Raw genomic sequence first — 15084 nt, forward strand, 5'->3', positions numbered from 1 at the left:
TAATAATAATAATGATAATAATGATTCATTAGCTGGGCATGATGGAACATGCCTGTAGTCCTACTTACTGAGGAGGCGGAGGTGGGAAGATTGCTTGAGTCCAAGAGCTCAAGGCTGCAGTGAGCTGTGATCACAACGCTGCACTCCAGACTGAGTGATCCAGGGAGACTCGGTCACTAAAATGAATGAATGAATGAATGAATAAATAAGCAGACATTAATAAGATACATAGTAGAAAAACAATGTGTGTATATTTATTAAATCAAAATCCTATTTTTTTAATTGGACAAACTCACTAGCTAGACTAATGAAGGAAGAAAGGGAGAGAGCACAAATATGCAAAATAATAAATGACAAATGATAATCATTTAAACAGAAAAGATTAGGTTACTTTTCAAACCTGTATATAAAGAAATTAAAAATACACATGAAATAAATAATTTCCTAGGAAAATACAGATTATCAAGATTTTTACTCTAATGCTGGAAGGCTTAAATTGGCCAATTTTCACAGAAAAAAAAAAAAATAGAAAAAGTTATTAAGGAATAACTCCCAAGGAGCACCTGGCTCAGATGCTACTACAGGTGAATTCTACTAAACCGTCAAAGATCAGATAGTACCACAGTGCCAACGCTCTATAAATTATTAAACAGCATAATAAAGGAAATTTTCATAACTCCCTTTATGAAGCAAGTATGACATGGATAGATAAGTGTAGATGCAAAAATGCTAGATAAAATATTAGCAAACAACATCCAACAACACATTTAAAAAATCATAATATACTTTGGCAAAGTGGGATTTCTCCCATCAATACAGATTGGTTCAATATTAGAAAGTACCTTGATATCATCCACCAGATTGGTTCAATATTAGAAAGTACCTTGATATCATCCACCATATTAATACACTTAAAGACAAATAGCATATGGTTATCACCACAGATGTTGAAAAACCTTTGGAAAAATTCAATACCTCTTTCTGTTAAAAAATAGAAAAGCCTTAAGAAAATAGGGACCACGGGATGCTTTCTTAACATGATAAAACATATATACCTAAGTCCTAATGCTAGCAACTTATTTAATGGGGTTGCGGGGGGATACTCAAAGTTTTCCCCTGGAATCAGGAATAAGGAAAGCATGCCTACTACCTCACACCTATTCAATCTTGTATTACAAGTATTAGTCAATTGACTAGAGAAATCGATCATTTTCCTAGGAATGAATAAGAAGAACTAAAAAGCACAGCAAAGGAAACAATCAAGAAAATGAAATGGCAACTTACACGTTGGGAAAAAAAATACCTGCGAACCACATATATGAACAAGGGGTTAATATCCAAATTTTGTGAGGAAATCACACAACTGCATAGCAGAAAAACAATCAAATTTAATCAATGGGCAAAGGACCTGAATAGATATTTCTCCAAAGAAGACATACATAATGACTAACAGGTATATGAAAAAGTGCTCAACATCATTAATCATCAGGAAAATGCAGATAAAAGCTACTATGAGGCAACACCATACAACCATTAGGATAGCTATTATCAAAAAGTCAAGAGATGGCAAACATTGCCGAGTCTGTGGAGAAAAGGGAACCCTTGTACACTGTTGATGGGAATGTAGATAGGGACAACCATTATGGAAAACAGTATGGAGGTACCTAATAGATTTTTTTCTGTTTTAGAAATAAAATGGCAGTTCTAGATTTTTCTATTTTACAAAAATTATATGGTAGTGAAAAACAGAACTATCATACGACCCAACAACTCCTTTGCTGGGTATCTACTCAAAGGAAATAAAATAACCACCTTTTAAAAGCAGCTGATCTTTGAAAAGTATCTGAACTCCCATGTTCACTGCAGCATTAATCACAATAGCCAAGATATGGAAACAACCTAGGTGTCCATCAAGGGACGGACAGATACAGAAACTGTGTTGTATATATATACTTTAAAAAGGAGATCTTGCCATTTGCCAAAACATGGATGAATCTGGAGGACATTATGCCATAACAATGAAATAATAGTGAAATAATCCAGATACAGAAAGAGAAATATTGCATGATCTCATTTATATGTGGAATCTTAAAAAATGAAAGTAAAATAAAACTCAAGTATACAGAGACACAGAATAAAGCAGTGGTTATCATCACCGGGGTGGGGCGGAGGGGATGGGAGGAGAAAAGGGGGAGATGTAGGTAAGAGGATGCAAAGCAGCAGATATATAGGATGAAAGAGACTAGAGATCTAGTGCACAACATACTGGAATACAGTTTATACAATTGTACTATTAAATACAATGTGGGATTTCTGCTAAATGAATAGATTTTAGATACGATGTGGGATTTCTGCTAAATGAATAGATTTTAGCGCCTCCTGCTACCAAAACCAAAAATGGGTAACTATGTGACATGATGGGTATGTTAATTTGTTCCACTATAGTAACTATTTTACTATCTATATGTGTCCCATAACACCATGTTGTATACCTTAGATATACACAATAAAACTTACTTTTTACAAAGAAAAGTAAAGCCATCTCTATGTGCGGATGATATTATAGTATACCTGAAAACCCCTATAGAAACAATGATACATCAACTGAACCAGTAAAAGAAGTCAGTAAGGTAGCAAAGTATAAAATTAACATACAAAAAAATCAGCAGTCTTTTAATACACACACAAAAAATAAGCAGCTGGAGGACACATTCACAGACAAGGCCCCATATACACTAGCAACAAGGATTAAAGTTTAGGAATAAACTTGGTAACAACATGTATACAAGAAAAATTGTAAAATATGCCTGAATGACACCACAGCAGACTTGAACAAATGGAAACACATACGCTGTCTGAGACGGTCTGAATGTTTGTGTACCCCCAAAATTACTATCTTGAAATCTTTACCCGCAAGGTGATACCATTAGGAGGTGGGGCCTTTTGAGAGGTGACTAGGTCATGAGGGTGGAGCCCTTATGAACGGGATTAGTTCTGTCATAAAAGAGGCTCCAGAGAGCTGCCTTGTCCCTTCCACCATGTTGAGGATACAATTAGAAAGCACCATCGATGAGGAAGAGGGCCCTCACCAGACACCAAATCAGCCAGCATCTTTATCTTGAACTTGTCAGTCTCCAGAACTGCAAGAAATAAATTTCTGTCGTTTATAAACAACCTAGTCTACGGTATTCTGTAATAGCAGTCCAAACAGACTAAATCACTGTCCTAGATGGAATAATTCGGCATTAAAAAGATGTCAGTTCTTCCTCCATTGGCGTATAAATTTAACTCACTCTCAAAAATGCCAGCACACATTTTTATGCATTTAGGCAAATTGATAATAAAGTTAATATACTTTTTGAAAACATGCAAGCATAGCCAGGAAACATGTGAAAAAGAAAATCTATGAGAGGGGACTTATGATACCAGCCAGAAAAGCACACTATAAAGCCTCTGTAATTACGACATTGTGGCACTGGTGCAAGAATAGACTACTAGCCCAGTGAACTAGAATAGAAAACTCAGAAATACAACCAAATCGTATGAAAGTTAGTACATGATAAAGATGGTACATAAACTCTCTAGGGCAAAGATGAACATTTAATAAATGGTCCTGGAACAACTGAGATGTCCGGAAAAATAAAGGTAGATCCACATAACACAGCGTGCACAAGAATAAACTGCAAATAAGTTAGGGATCTAAACATAACAAATGAAACCATGTAAGTTCTTGAAGAAAAACATGGCAGTGGTCGGGGAAGTGGGGTGGCTCACGCCTGTAATCCCAGCACTTTGGGAGGCTGAGGCGGGTGGATCGCCTGAGGTCAGGAGTTTGAGACCAGCCTGGCCAACATGGTGAAACTCCGTCTCTACTAAAAATACAAAACTTAGCCAGGCGAGGTGGCGGGCGCCTGTAATCCCAGCTACTCGGGAGGCTGAGACAGGAGAATTGCTTGAACCTGGAAGGCAGAGGTTGCAGTGAGCCGAGATCGCACCACTGCACTCCAGCCTGGACGACAGAGCGAGACTCCATATCAACCAAAGAAAAGAAAGAAAAAGAAAACAAAAGAAAAGAAAAGAAAACATGGCAGAACCCCAGTGTAGGGAAAGGCTTTCTAACTAAGATTCAAATTCCGAAGGCAATGAAAGAAGAAAATAGTCTATCGATTTGACCACATAAGGATAAACGAAAGTGATGCAAATGCTTCATAAATATATCAAAGAGCAAGTGACGAATTGGTATAAAGTACTTGCAGCATATATCGCAGACAACTGGATAATATTCCAAATATATAGAGAACTCTTAAACATTGAGGGATGAAGGACCACAACAGCAATAAAAATATGGGGGAAATATATGAACAGATAATTCCAACAAAAAGTATAAAAACAGTCCTCAACATATGATAAGTGTCAAAACTTACTCATAGTTAGACAAAGATACATCACAGAAACAGTGAGATACCATTTCTCACCTAACCTGTAGAAAAAAGTTTCAAAACTAAGGCGACGTGTTCTGTTAGTGAGGCTGTGGGCAAACTGTCATTCTCCTATATTGCTAATGGAAACGAAAACCAGTACAATCCTTCTGGAGAGAAACTTGGAAACACCTGAGAAAACTACATGTGCACTTAACTTTTGGCCCAAAAATCCTACTAGTGGGAATATACCTTGAAGGTACATTTCTACCAATACAAAAAAAAAAAAAAAAAAATCATGTCCAGGTTTATTCGCGGGAGCAATGTCTGTAACTGTAAAATCTTGGAAGGAATTTAAAAGCCCGTACAGGCCAGGCACCACGGCTCATGCCCGTAATCTCAGCACTTGGGAGACCAAGGCGGGAGGATCACTGGAGGCCAGGAGATCCAGACCAGTCTGGGCAACATAGCAAGGCCCTGTATTTACAAAAAAAAAAAAAAAAAAAAAAAAAAAAGTCTTCAATTAGCCAGGCATGGTGGCACACACCTGTAATCTTAGCCACTTGGGAAGCTGAGACAGTTGTGAATTGCTTGAGCCCAGGAGTTTGAGGTTACCATGAGCTATGATTGTGCCACTGCACTTCAGTCAGCCTGGATTATAGAGCGAGACCTGGTTTCTATATTAAAAACCAAATGCCCAAACGTAGGCGAGTGGCTGAATAAACTATGTGTGGTACAGCCACACAATGGAGTACAATGCAGCTGTAAAAAGGAACGATGAAGATCTCTGTGAAACAATATGGAGTGATTTCCAAGAATGCTGTTAGGTAGGAAAGGCAAAGTGCAAAGGAACATGTATAGCATGCTATCCTTCGTGTAAGAAGGGAATATAAGAAAACGTGTATGTATTTGCTCATTTGGGCAAAATAAATACAGGAAAATTTAAACTGGAAACCGAAGGGATTGATTACCCTACAGGGAGGGCCAGGGAAAGAAGTGGAAAGAAATGGGGAATGGGAACAGGGTAGAAGGGATGACGAAGGAGTGACACTTCCCCAAGTATAGGTTTTTGTATACCTCTGACTCTTTGGATCATAGTAATGTTGCACATACCCAAAATATAAATAAAAAATTAAAATCAACCAGGATATTGGGGTGAGGGTACCCCAAATCAAACAGAAACAGGTTCAACTAACAATATTACAAATGAGTATCTTAACCACCCTGAAGGAGACAGGAAGAAAAGATCTAAGATACATAACTTTGGATAGCAGTATTTTGACTATATCCTCTAAGGCCAAAGACAAAAACAACTGTACAAAAATATAAGTTATTAATATGTTTGCAACAGGGGCATTTGTTAGCAATTCAGATGCTACTTTATGTATCTACTGACCAGAAATAAACAGGTATATAAACTATCTGATAATGAAAGCCAGGTCAGAGAACGAATCGACCAGAAAGTCTAGAATGACTGGAATTGAAAGTATCAGTACAAGCTCCTGGCTTTTAATAGCTGTACCTACAGATAGATACCAAAATAAATGTACATGTGTCTATAGGCATGGGTATATATATACATTATTTCCTACCCCTTTCCATAGAGAGAGAGCCTTAGCGGCAATGAAACGCCATTAATAATGAACGCACACCAAGATACTGGTTGGTAAATGTCATTCCCCATGAAAGGGAACCAGGGCTCCTTGTAGAAGTTGTTTTAATCCAGGGCTACAAGGGGTGTGTGTGTGAGGCGAGGGGGGCACGCATATGATGAATCTGAACATCTTACAGTGCCAGAAAAAGGTACCAAAAAAGGATAGGGTCATATCAAAAGACCACAGAACCAACCAAAATGAGCTCCCAATGGCCAAGGCTAGAAGAGTTCAAGGAACAAAATAATGATATAATTAGATTAAATTTTTATTTTAATTTATTTCAAGTTCCGGGATACAAGTGCAGGATGTGCAGGTTCACTATATAGGTAAACCTGCGCCCTGGTGGTTTGCTGCACCCATCAACCCATCACCTGGGTATTAAGCCCGGTATGTATAACATAATTATTCAAGAGCCCATACAGAGATAAATAAGTTGAAGAAATGAGTAAATGAGGGAGTAAAGATAGCTCTTCCTTACAGAAGAATTCCAGTTAAAAAACGTAGCAGAGGCCGGGCGCGGTGGCTCAAGCCTGTAATCCCAGCACTTTGGGAGGCCGAGATGGGTGGATCACGAGGTCAGGAGATCGAGACCATCCTGGCTAACACGGTGAAACACCATCTCTACTAAAAAAATACAAAAAACTAGCCGGACGAGGTGGCGGGCGCCTGTAGTCCCAGCTACTCGGGAGGCTGAGGCAGGAGAATGGCGTAAACCCGGGAGGCGGAGCTTGCAGTGAGCTGAGATCCGGCCACTGCACCCCAGCCTGGGCGACAGAGCAAGACTCAGTCTCAAAAAAAAAAAAAAAAAAGAAAAAAGAAAAAAAAAAAAGTAGCAGAAATTAGGACAACAGATAATCACCATTAGGTAATATTTGCTGTAGGCAAGATCCCTAGACTGATTTTAACAGTAGTGGGTCAAAGTCTGCAAAGAAACAGGAATATAAGAAGATCTATTGTGTTTCTTCTTAAAGAACTTTTCATACTATATTTATTACCAACAAAGAAGAAAATAGTAGCATTACACTGGGGCAACATAACTCCCACCCCTTTAACCAAGTGATCAAGGTGAACACCACCAGTAACACAACTTATGGATGTCATGTACCCGATATGATCCACACAGGAGGAAACAAAATCATGTTTGTGGTAATGTGGCATAAGACCTAAAATTAGAGGCCCAATTAGATGGATGCCTTGACATCTGGGGAAGAACAGGAGGACCCTGAATGGCCTCACCACAGGTTATCTTCCCTATTGGGTTCCCAGGGAGAAAGGCCCCCTAGCCAAAGTACCCTCCTTATTATCGTGTTGAACAGACACAGTGCCTGCTTATCTCTGGGTGGCATGTTTCAGGTCCCCACCAGCCTGCAGAATTATTCAAACAAGCCAGTCGTCCTCCCCTGAACCAACGGTCACTTCATCCTCTGGTTACTACAAAGACTTCCCCCTGAAAGCCCCTGCTTGTTCACTCTCTTCCAGAGTGTGACACTGTGTGGCTCTACCTGGCGTGAGGTGCCCTCCTCTCTCCGGCTGTGAGTAAATGTTACTAATAAACTGCTGTGGATTCCATCTGTCCAGTATAGGGTACCATGTGTTCAGTCACCCCCATAACACTAGGGTGGGAATCCCTCCCTCACCACTGGGAAAGGGAGGAGAATAAAACAGGTGTGCTTGCTACAAATACACAACTTCAATCTAATCATAAGAAAACATGAAACAAACACAAATTGAGAGACATTCCACAAAACACCTGACTGGTATCTCCGAAAGTGTCAGGGCTGTGAAAGACCAGTAAAGATTGAGGAAATGTCAGCCTGGAGGATTCTAAGGAGAAATGAGGACCAAATGCAATGAAATGTCCTGGATAACATCCTAGAATAGAAAAAGGACATCAGTGAGATAACTGGTGAAATTCACACAAAATCTGTAGATTAGTTAATAGTTATAACATCAACGTCAAATAATATGTAATGTTATATAAATGTATATAATTATACATTTATATACATCTATAATTATATGTATACATATATGTATATGCATATATACATATATAATTACAATCATACAATGTTATATAAATGTAATAACATCAATGTTAACTTTTGGTAATTAGCATCGATGTAGTACTATTAACTAGTACATCAGTGTAATGTAGTAATTAGTTTTGGTAATTTTTCTATGGTAGTATAAGATGTTAACATTACAGAAATCCAGGCGAGGGCTCTCCGTATAATCATTTTTGTAACTTTTCTGTAAGTCTAAAATTATTTCAGAGTAAAGAATTTTAAAAGACAAAATCAGTGGCTAAAGGGCTGGCAACCTATAAACCACGCTGCTTAACAATAACCACCTGAAACATAGTCAGAAGGATGTATACAAACAGGGATACATGCTCATACCACATCATTCATTAAAAAGATTATAAGAGGTGAAATCCCAGTCATCTTCAACACATAGGTGAATATGTATTTACTCTTCGGATGAGGAAAGCATTTTTAAGCATAAAAGGCATGAAATGCAACAGAAAGAAAAATATCTATACAATCCAATATTTACAATTCAAAGCCCACCATATCAAAATTAACCAGAAACAAAACTAAGATGCAAAAGAGAAATACAACTTTTTGAAGAAGAGAAAACTTGCCTGAGGAATTGTAAAGAGAGAGCATGAAGTGATTAGCCATACAATTGAAGCTAATCACACGTGAGGGTAAGGGATACATAGAGAGTGGAGTAGAGAGTGGACCACTGAGCAATCCAGCTAGATTTGCCTTTCCTATTAATCCCTAAACCTTGACCCTAGGTAATGTAGGCCAAAATAGGCCTAATTTATAGAAAATTTATAGAAAGGCCAGGCGTGGTGGCTCACGCCTGTAATCATAGCGCTTTGGGAGGCCGAGGTGGGGGGGATCACCTGGGGTCGGGAGTTGGAGACCAGCCTAACCAATATGAAGAAAGCCCCTCTCTACTTTTTTTAATTTATTTTTATTTATTTTTTTATTTTTTTTATTTTTATTTTTGAGACGGAGTCTTGCTCTGTCGCCCAGGCTGGGGTGCAGTGGCCAGATCTCAGCTCACTGCAAGCTCCGCCTCCCGGGTTTACGCCATTCTCCTGCCTCAGCCTCCCGAGTAGCTGGGACTACAGGCGCCCACCACCGCGCCCGGCTAATTTTTTGTATTTTTTAGTAGAGACGGGGTTTCACCGTGTTAGCCAGGATGGTCTCGATCTCCTGACCTCATGATCCACCCGTCTCGGCCTCCCAAAGTGCTGGGATTACAGGCTTGAGCCACCGTGCCCGGCCTGCCCCTCTCTACTAAAAATACAAAAAGTAGCCTGGCATGATGGCGCGTGCCTGTAATCCCAGGTACTTGGGAGGCTGAGGCAGGAGAATCGCTTGAACCCGGAAGGTGGAGGTTGTGGTGAGCCGAGATCGCGACATTGCGCTCCAGCCTGGGCAACGAGAGCCAAACTCCGTCTCAAAAAGAAAAGAAAAGAAAAGAAAATTTATAGAAAAGATACTGTTGTAATTTACCTAACTGGAAGAAGACTTGGAACCAACCTGGGAGCTACACTTCCTCTCAGAATCTTTCCACAGACAAGACGCAATCTTGTGAGTGGGGTCCAGCGTCCTAACGGTTCCTTCTCGAAGCAGTGGGGAGAGGACTTCAATTGGCTCAGCTTGATCAGGTGACATCCTTTGGCCAATCAGCTCTATACTGGGAGGTGGAGCCAGGTTCCTGTCCCTCCCTCTCCTGGAGCTGGCGGGAAGGGGAGCAGGGAAGGAGATGGCGGAGAAAGCAAGGGTGGGAAAGCGGGAGGGGCGGGAAGGATTGTGGGACAGCGGGGTGGGAGTGTGTGAGGTGGAAAGGGAGGGGTGCTCTGATTATAAGCCTGCCCCACCCGCTAATTTCGTCTTAGGTGAAAAGTGAGGCACAATTCCATTGTGCACGGCCTGGGTACTGGCCAGTCAGGGTTTCTTTTCTTTCTTTTTCTTTTCTTTCTTTCTTTTCTTTTCCTTCCTCCTTCCTTCCTTCCTTCCTTCCTTCCTTCCTTCCTTCCTTCCTTCCTTCCTTCCTTCCTTCCTTCCTTCCTTCCTTCCTCTTTCTTTCTTTCTTTCTTTCTTTTTTTTTTTTTTTTTTTTTTTTTTTTGAGACAGAGTCTCGCTCTGTCGCCCAGGCTGGAGTGCAGTGGCCAGATCTCAGCTCACTGCAAGCTCCGCCTCCCGGGTTCATGCCATTCTCCTGCCTCAGCCTCCCGAGTAGCTGGGACTACAGGCGCCCGCCACCGCGCCCGGCTAATTTTTTCTATTTTTAGTAGAGACGGGGTTTCAGCATGGTCTCGATCTCCTGACCTTGTGATCCGCCCGCCTCGGCCTCCCAAAGTGCTGGGATTACAGGCGTGAGCCACCGCGCCTTCTTCCTTTTTTTTTTTTTTTTTTTTTGAGATGGAGTCTCACTCTGTTGCCCAGGCTGGAGTGCGTTGGCGGGATCCCATCTCATGCAACCTCTGCTTCCCAGGTTCAAGCGATTCTGCTACATCAGCCTCCCGAGTAGCTGGTATTACAGGCGCCTGCCACCACGCCCGGCTAGTTTTTCTATTCTCAGTGGAGACAGGGTTTTACCATGTTAGCCAGGATGGTCTCGCTCTCTTGACCTCGTAATCCGCCCGACTCGGCCTCCCAAAGTGCTGGGATTACAGGCGTGAGCCACCGCGCCCGGCCCCAGCGAGGGTTTCTACCAGGCCACGTCTCAACACAGGCAATTAAAAACTCAAATGTAGTGGACGTGTAGCAGGAGATGTTTACTTTAAAAACCCGTGGCCACTTGATGGCAAAAGGCTGTCAGATATTAGTGTCTCTGGTTCTCTGATATATTAAAGAAGGAACTGAGTCCTGACCAAAGACAGGAAAAATGTGTTGTTCTCTGCAGTGAAGCCAATAGAGTATTTACATTGATGCCTGGCAAAGGCGGCACAAAGGAGAAAACTTCCACTCATCTAATGATACTATCAATTGCAAGGCAGCCAATATTTGTTTGAATGTCCAACCCTCAGGCCACACTCCTGATTCCACTTCTTCCCTATTTGATTTTTCCCCCCACAGTCATCTTCTGGAATACAATATATTTTACTCATATGCTGTTTTTGGTTTTTATTGTCTGTCTCCCATGGTGGAAAAATACAAATTCCAGAAGGGCGAATATCTTTGCCTATTGCTCATTAATGTATTCTAAGTGCCTATATCAATGCCTGCTTCAGTGGATACTTTGAATGAATAAATGGATTTTTCTCCAGCCACACTAGCCTCCTTTTTGTTGCTCTAAAACTAGCTCAGCAAGCATACTCCGATACCATTATGTGTTTTTCTGTAACAGCCTGGCCTTATATATCAATATAGCTACCTTCCTTACTTAGTGTACATCGCTGATCACCTTATCAGACACGTGGTACTTTTCTTCATGACAGTTAGCATGTCACTGTGTTGTTTTTATGTTTTGCTCTGTTGTTTTCTTTTACTCTAATTACAGGTAAAGAAGCAGATCAGCTATGTCTGTTTTAATTTTTGCAGTACCGTGTCATCTTTCAGTAGATGGGGTAATGGGCATCAGATATCTTAGGATTCAATCCGTGGCATTGCCACTTTGTAGCTAAATAACCTTGGCCAGGTAAACTCTTCGAAACTTTTATTATACATCTTTAAACTGGGAATAGTAATAAATTCAACCTCATAAGGCTGTGACGACATTTCATTAAGATAGTCCATATTCAGTCATGCACCGCATAATGACTTTTTGTTCAGTGATAGGCCACATATATGATGGTGGTCCCATCATATCGTAAGGTGATAGGTGTAGATTCCTGTTCTGATACCATCCTAACAAGCTAAATTGCTTGTTCACCTTGCCTCTTCACAGATGGCTGGGATGGGAGCTGAATTTTTACCCTAGCCCCCCTGAGAACATTTCCAATAAAAAAGGGGGCACCAATTCACAACACTTTGTTACCTCAGAGGTGGGGTGGGGGAGTATAGGCACAGTTCTTTGCTAGGCTTCAGGGAAAGGGGAACTGGATGGCTGACTCAACGTATTGTTGCTGCAGTGCGGTGGGACAGAAGCCTAGGTCCCCACTGGTCTCTGAGAACATCAGGGGAAGAAGGGGGAAAGGAGACTGCCAACAAATCCTGCCTCCCACCACCTGATTCCATCTTGATGATGGGTGGACGCGGAGGCACAGCTCTCCATAGGGCCTAGCTTGCACAGAATGCCTGAGGGGGAAAGCAGAGTGTCGATTAGCCCCACCTCACACCACTTCATTGAGTTTGGATGAGTGTAAAGGTTCAATTTGCCACTGGGCATCACTGACACCAGAGATGGGGATAAATGGAATGCTTACTAGTCCCAACTTGGACTGCCTTGTTCAGTGTCATTGATGTCAGGTGAAGGTGAAGGCTCATCTTGCTGCTGGACACCACTGACGCTACCCTGACAGGTGAATTGGATCATCACCATCTGCTTCAGAGAGGCAGGATAGAAGACAAGTTTCCTTCTTGTTCCCTGAAACCTCGGGGGGTGGGGGAGGTAAGGTTTTTCCATTGTTGTTTGTCTAGTGTAGGGGAGGGGAATCTGTCACAAAGGTTTTTCAGTCTTTAGATCACGTTTTTTCTGGTCTTTTGGCAGAGGAAATAGGCTTTTCTTGGAGCTTTGTGTCTGCCATTGTTGGTGGTTCTGGACTGTGGGCTTCCGCAGTACCCTATCTGGGATATTGGGTGGAATTAGAAAAACCAAGGGAATGCACTGCCTGTGTTCTTGCTCGAGTCCTGAGAGCACGAGTCAGTCTGCTTTCCCCTTTCCACGTTTCAGAGTTCCCTTTGCTGGTTTGCTGTTACATTCAGGGTGTTCTGATGTAGAGGGACCTTCTGGGAGGAAAGGGCAAACTCCAGCTTGGCCAGAACTGAAGGTCTCTAGGATGTTTATTTTTGAGAATTTTATTTTGACATCTCTTGTGGGCCTACCAAGATCTGACCATCTCTTGATCTTCTATTAGTTGGAGAGCAAGCGGTTTCTCGATTAGTAGATGTAATCATAAACTTGCCTTTGTGATCCTTTTCTTCTCCCTGTACTTCCTGATTTCTGAACTCCTATGACTCATGATGCATTCCCAATAAAATCTGCCATATTAAATTCATTTTCTAGCCTGTCATGTTTCCAAGTATGCCTATTTAACTCTCTGAGATGTATTTATTTGCTTATTTATATTTTAATATTTGTTTCTCTCAGCAGCGACCAAACACTAGTTGCAAACTGGTAAGTTTTCCTTACACAAGATTTTTTTTACAAGTCAGAGTCTGAAAGGTCTGGCCTGACTGGTGGATGGAATCTGTATGAAAGACAAGGACATCTTTATGGAAGATACTAGTAAACTTTTTTGTCAGCTTAGAGCCCGTTGTCCTGGCTTTGCTCAGAAGGTTCGACACTGAAAGACTGTGAAACCTTCTGAATGTGAAATAGTGTATTGGAAGTGTGTCTTTGTTTAATTAATTCCATAGGTTGGGGGTCATGACATTCTAAAGTAAATATGAAAGGAGACTATTTTCTGAAGAATAGAAAAGGCGTGTATTAAACTCATTACACTGACCAAGCATCCACTCTCAGGCATCTTCTTACAGTGACTTCTTAATACAGGCCAATATCTCTGATGAATATCGATGCAAAAGTCCTCAATTAAACACTAGCAAACCCAACTCAACAATACATCAGAAAGATCCTTCATCATGACCAAGTGGGATTTATCCCTGGGATGCGAGGATGGTTCAACATATGCAACTCAATCAATGTGACACATCACATCAACAGAATGAAAGATAAAAAACATATGATTATTTCGATTGATGCTGAAAAAGCATTTGATAAAATTCAGCATTCCTTCCCGATAAAATTCCTCAACAAACTGGGTATGGAAGGAACATGCCTCAACATAATAAAAGCCATAGACAACAGACTGACAGCTAGTATCATACTGAATGGGGAAAAAGTGAAAGCCTTTCCTCTTAAGATCTGGAACATGACAAGGATGCCCACATTCACCACTGCTATTCAACATTGTACGGGAAGTCTTTGCTAGAGCAATCAGATAACAGAAAGAAGTAAAGAGCATCCACACTGGAAAGGAAGAAGCCAAATTATCTTTGTTTGCTGATGATGTGATCTTATACTTAGAAAAACCTTAAGACTCTACCAGAAAACTATTAGAACTGATCAACCAATTCAGTAAAGTTGCAGGATACAAAATCAACCTGCAAAACTCACTAGCATTTATATATGCCAATAGCGAACACCCTGAAAAAGAAATCAAAATTAATCTTACTTAAGACAGACACAAATAAAATTAAATACCTCGGAATTAACCAAAGAAGTGAAAGATCTCCACAATGAAAACTATAAGACATTCATGAAAGAAATTGAAGAGGACACAATAATGGAAAGTTATTCCGCATTCATGGATTGGAAGAATCAATGTTGTTAAATGTCCACAATACCCAAAGCAATCCACAGATTTGATGCAATCCCTACAAAAGCACCAGTGACATTCTTTACAGAAATAGGAAAAGCAATCTGAAAATGTATATAGTACCACAAAAGACCCAGAATAGTCAAAGCTATCCTGAGCAAAAAAGAACAACACTGGAGGAATCACATTACCTGACTTCAAATTATACTACAGAGCTATAGTAACCAAATCAGCAAGGTACTGGCATTAAAACAGACCCATAGACCAGTGGGACAGAATAGGCAACCCAGGAACAAATCCACACACCTACAGTGAACTCATTTTTGACAAAGGTGCCAAGAACATACATTGGGAAAAGGACAGTCTCTTCAATAAATGGTGCTGGTGCTGGGAAAACTGCGTATCCCTATGGAGAAGAATGAAATTTGACCATTATCTCTCATCTTATATAAAAATCAAATCAGAATGGATTGAGACGTCAGCCTATGAAACTACTACAAGA

General features: G+C 40.8%; 2 protein-coding genes across 2 annotated transcripts in view; one reads left to right on the forward strand and one right to left on the reverse strand.

The window, feature by feature from the left end:
* Positions 1-15084, forward strand: part of LOC103232374 (nuclear RNA export factor 2-like) — a 323480-nt gene that overhangs the window by 72896 nt on the left and 235500 nt on the right.
* Positions 1-15084, reverse strand: part of LOC103232377 (T-complex protein 11-like X-linked protein 2) — a 107668-nt gene that overhangs the window by 50171 nt on the left and 42413 nt on the right. Inside the window, exon 11 of the mRNA XM_073013515.1 lies at positions 69-176. Within this exon, the coding sequence (XP_072869616.1) occupies positions 174-176 (3 nt within the window). The 3' untranslated portion in view covers positions 69-173. The remainder of the gene's footprint in view (positions 1-68; positions 177-15084) is intronic.

Source organism: Chlorocebus sabaeus, chromosome X, assembly GCF_047675955.1.
Source record: "Chlorocebus sabaeus isolate Y175 chromosome X, mChlSab1.0.hap1, whole genome shotgun sequence".
NCBI classification, from domain to species: Eukaryota; Metazoa; Chordata; class Mammalia; order Primates; family Cercopithecidae; genus Chlorocebus; species Chlorocebus sabaeus.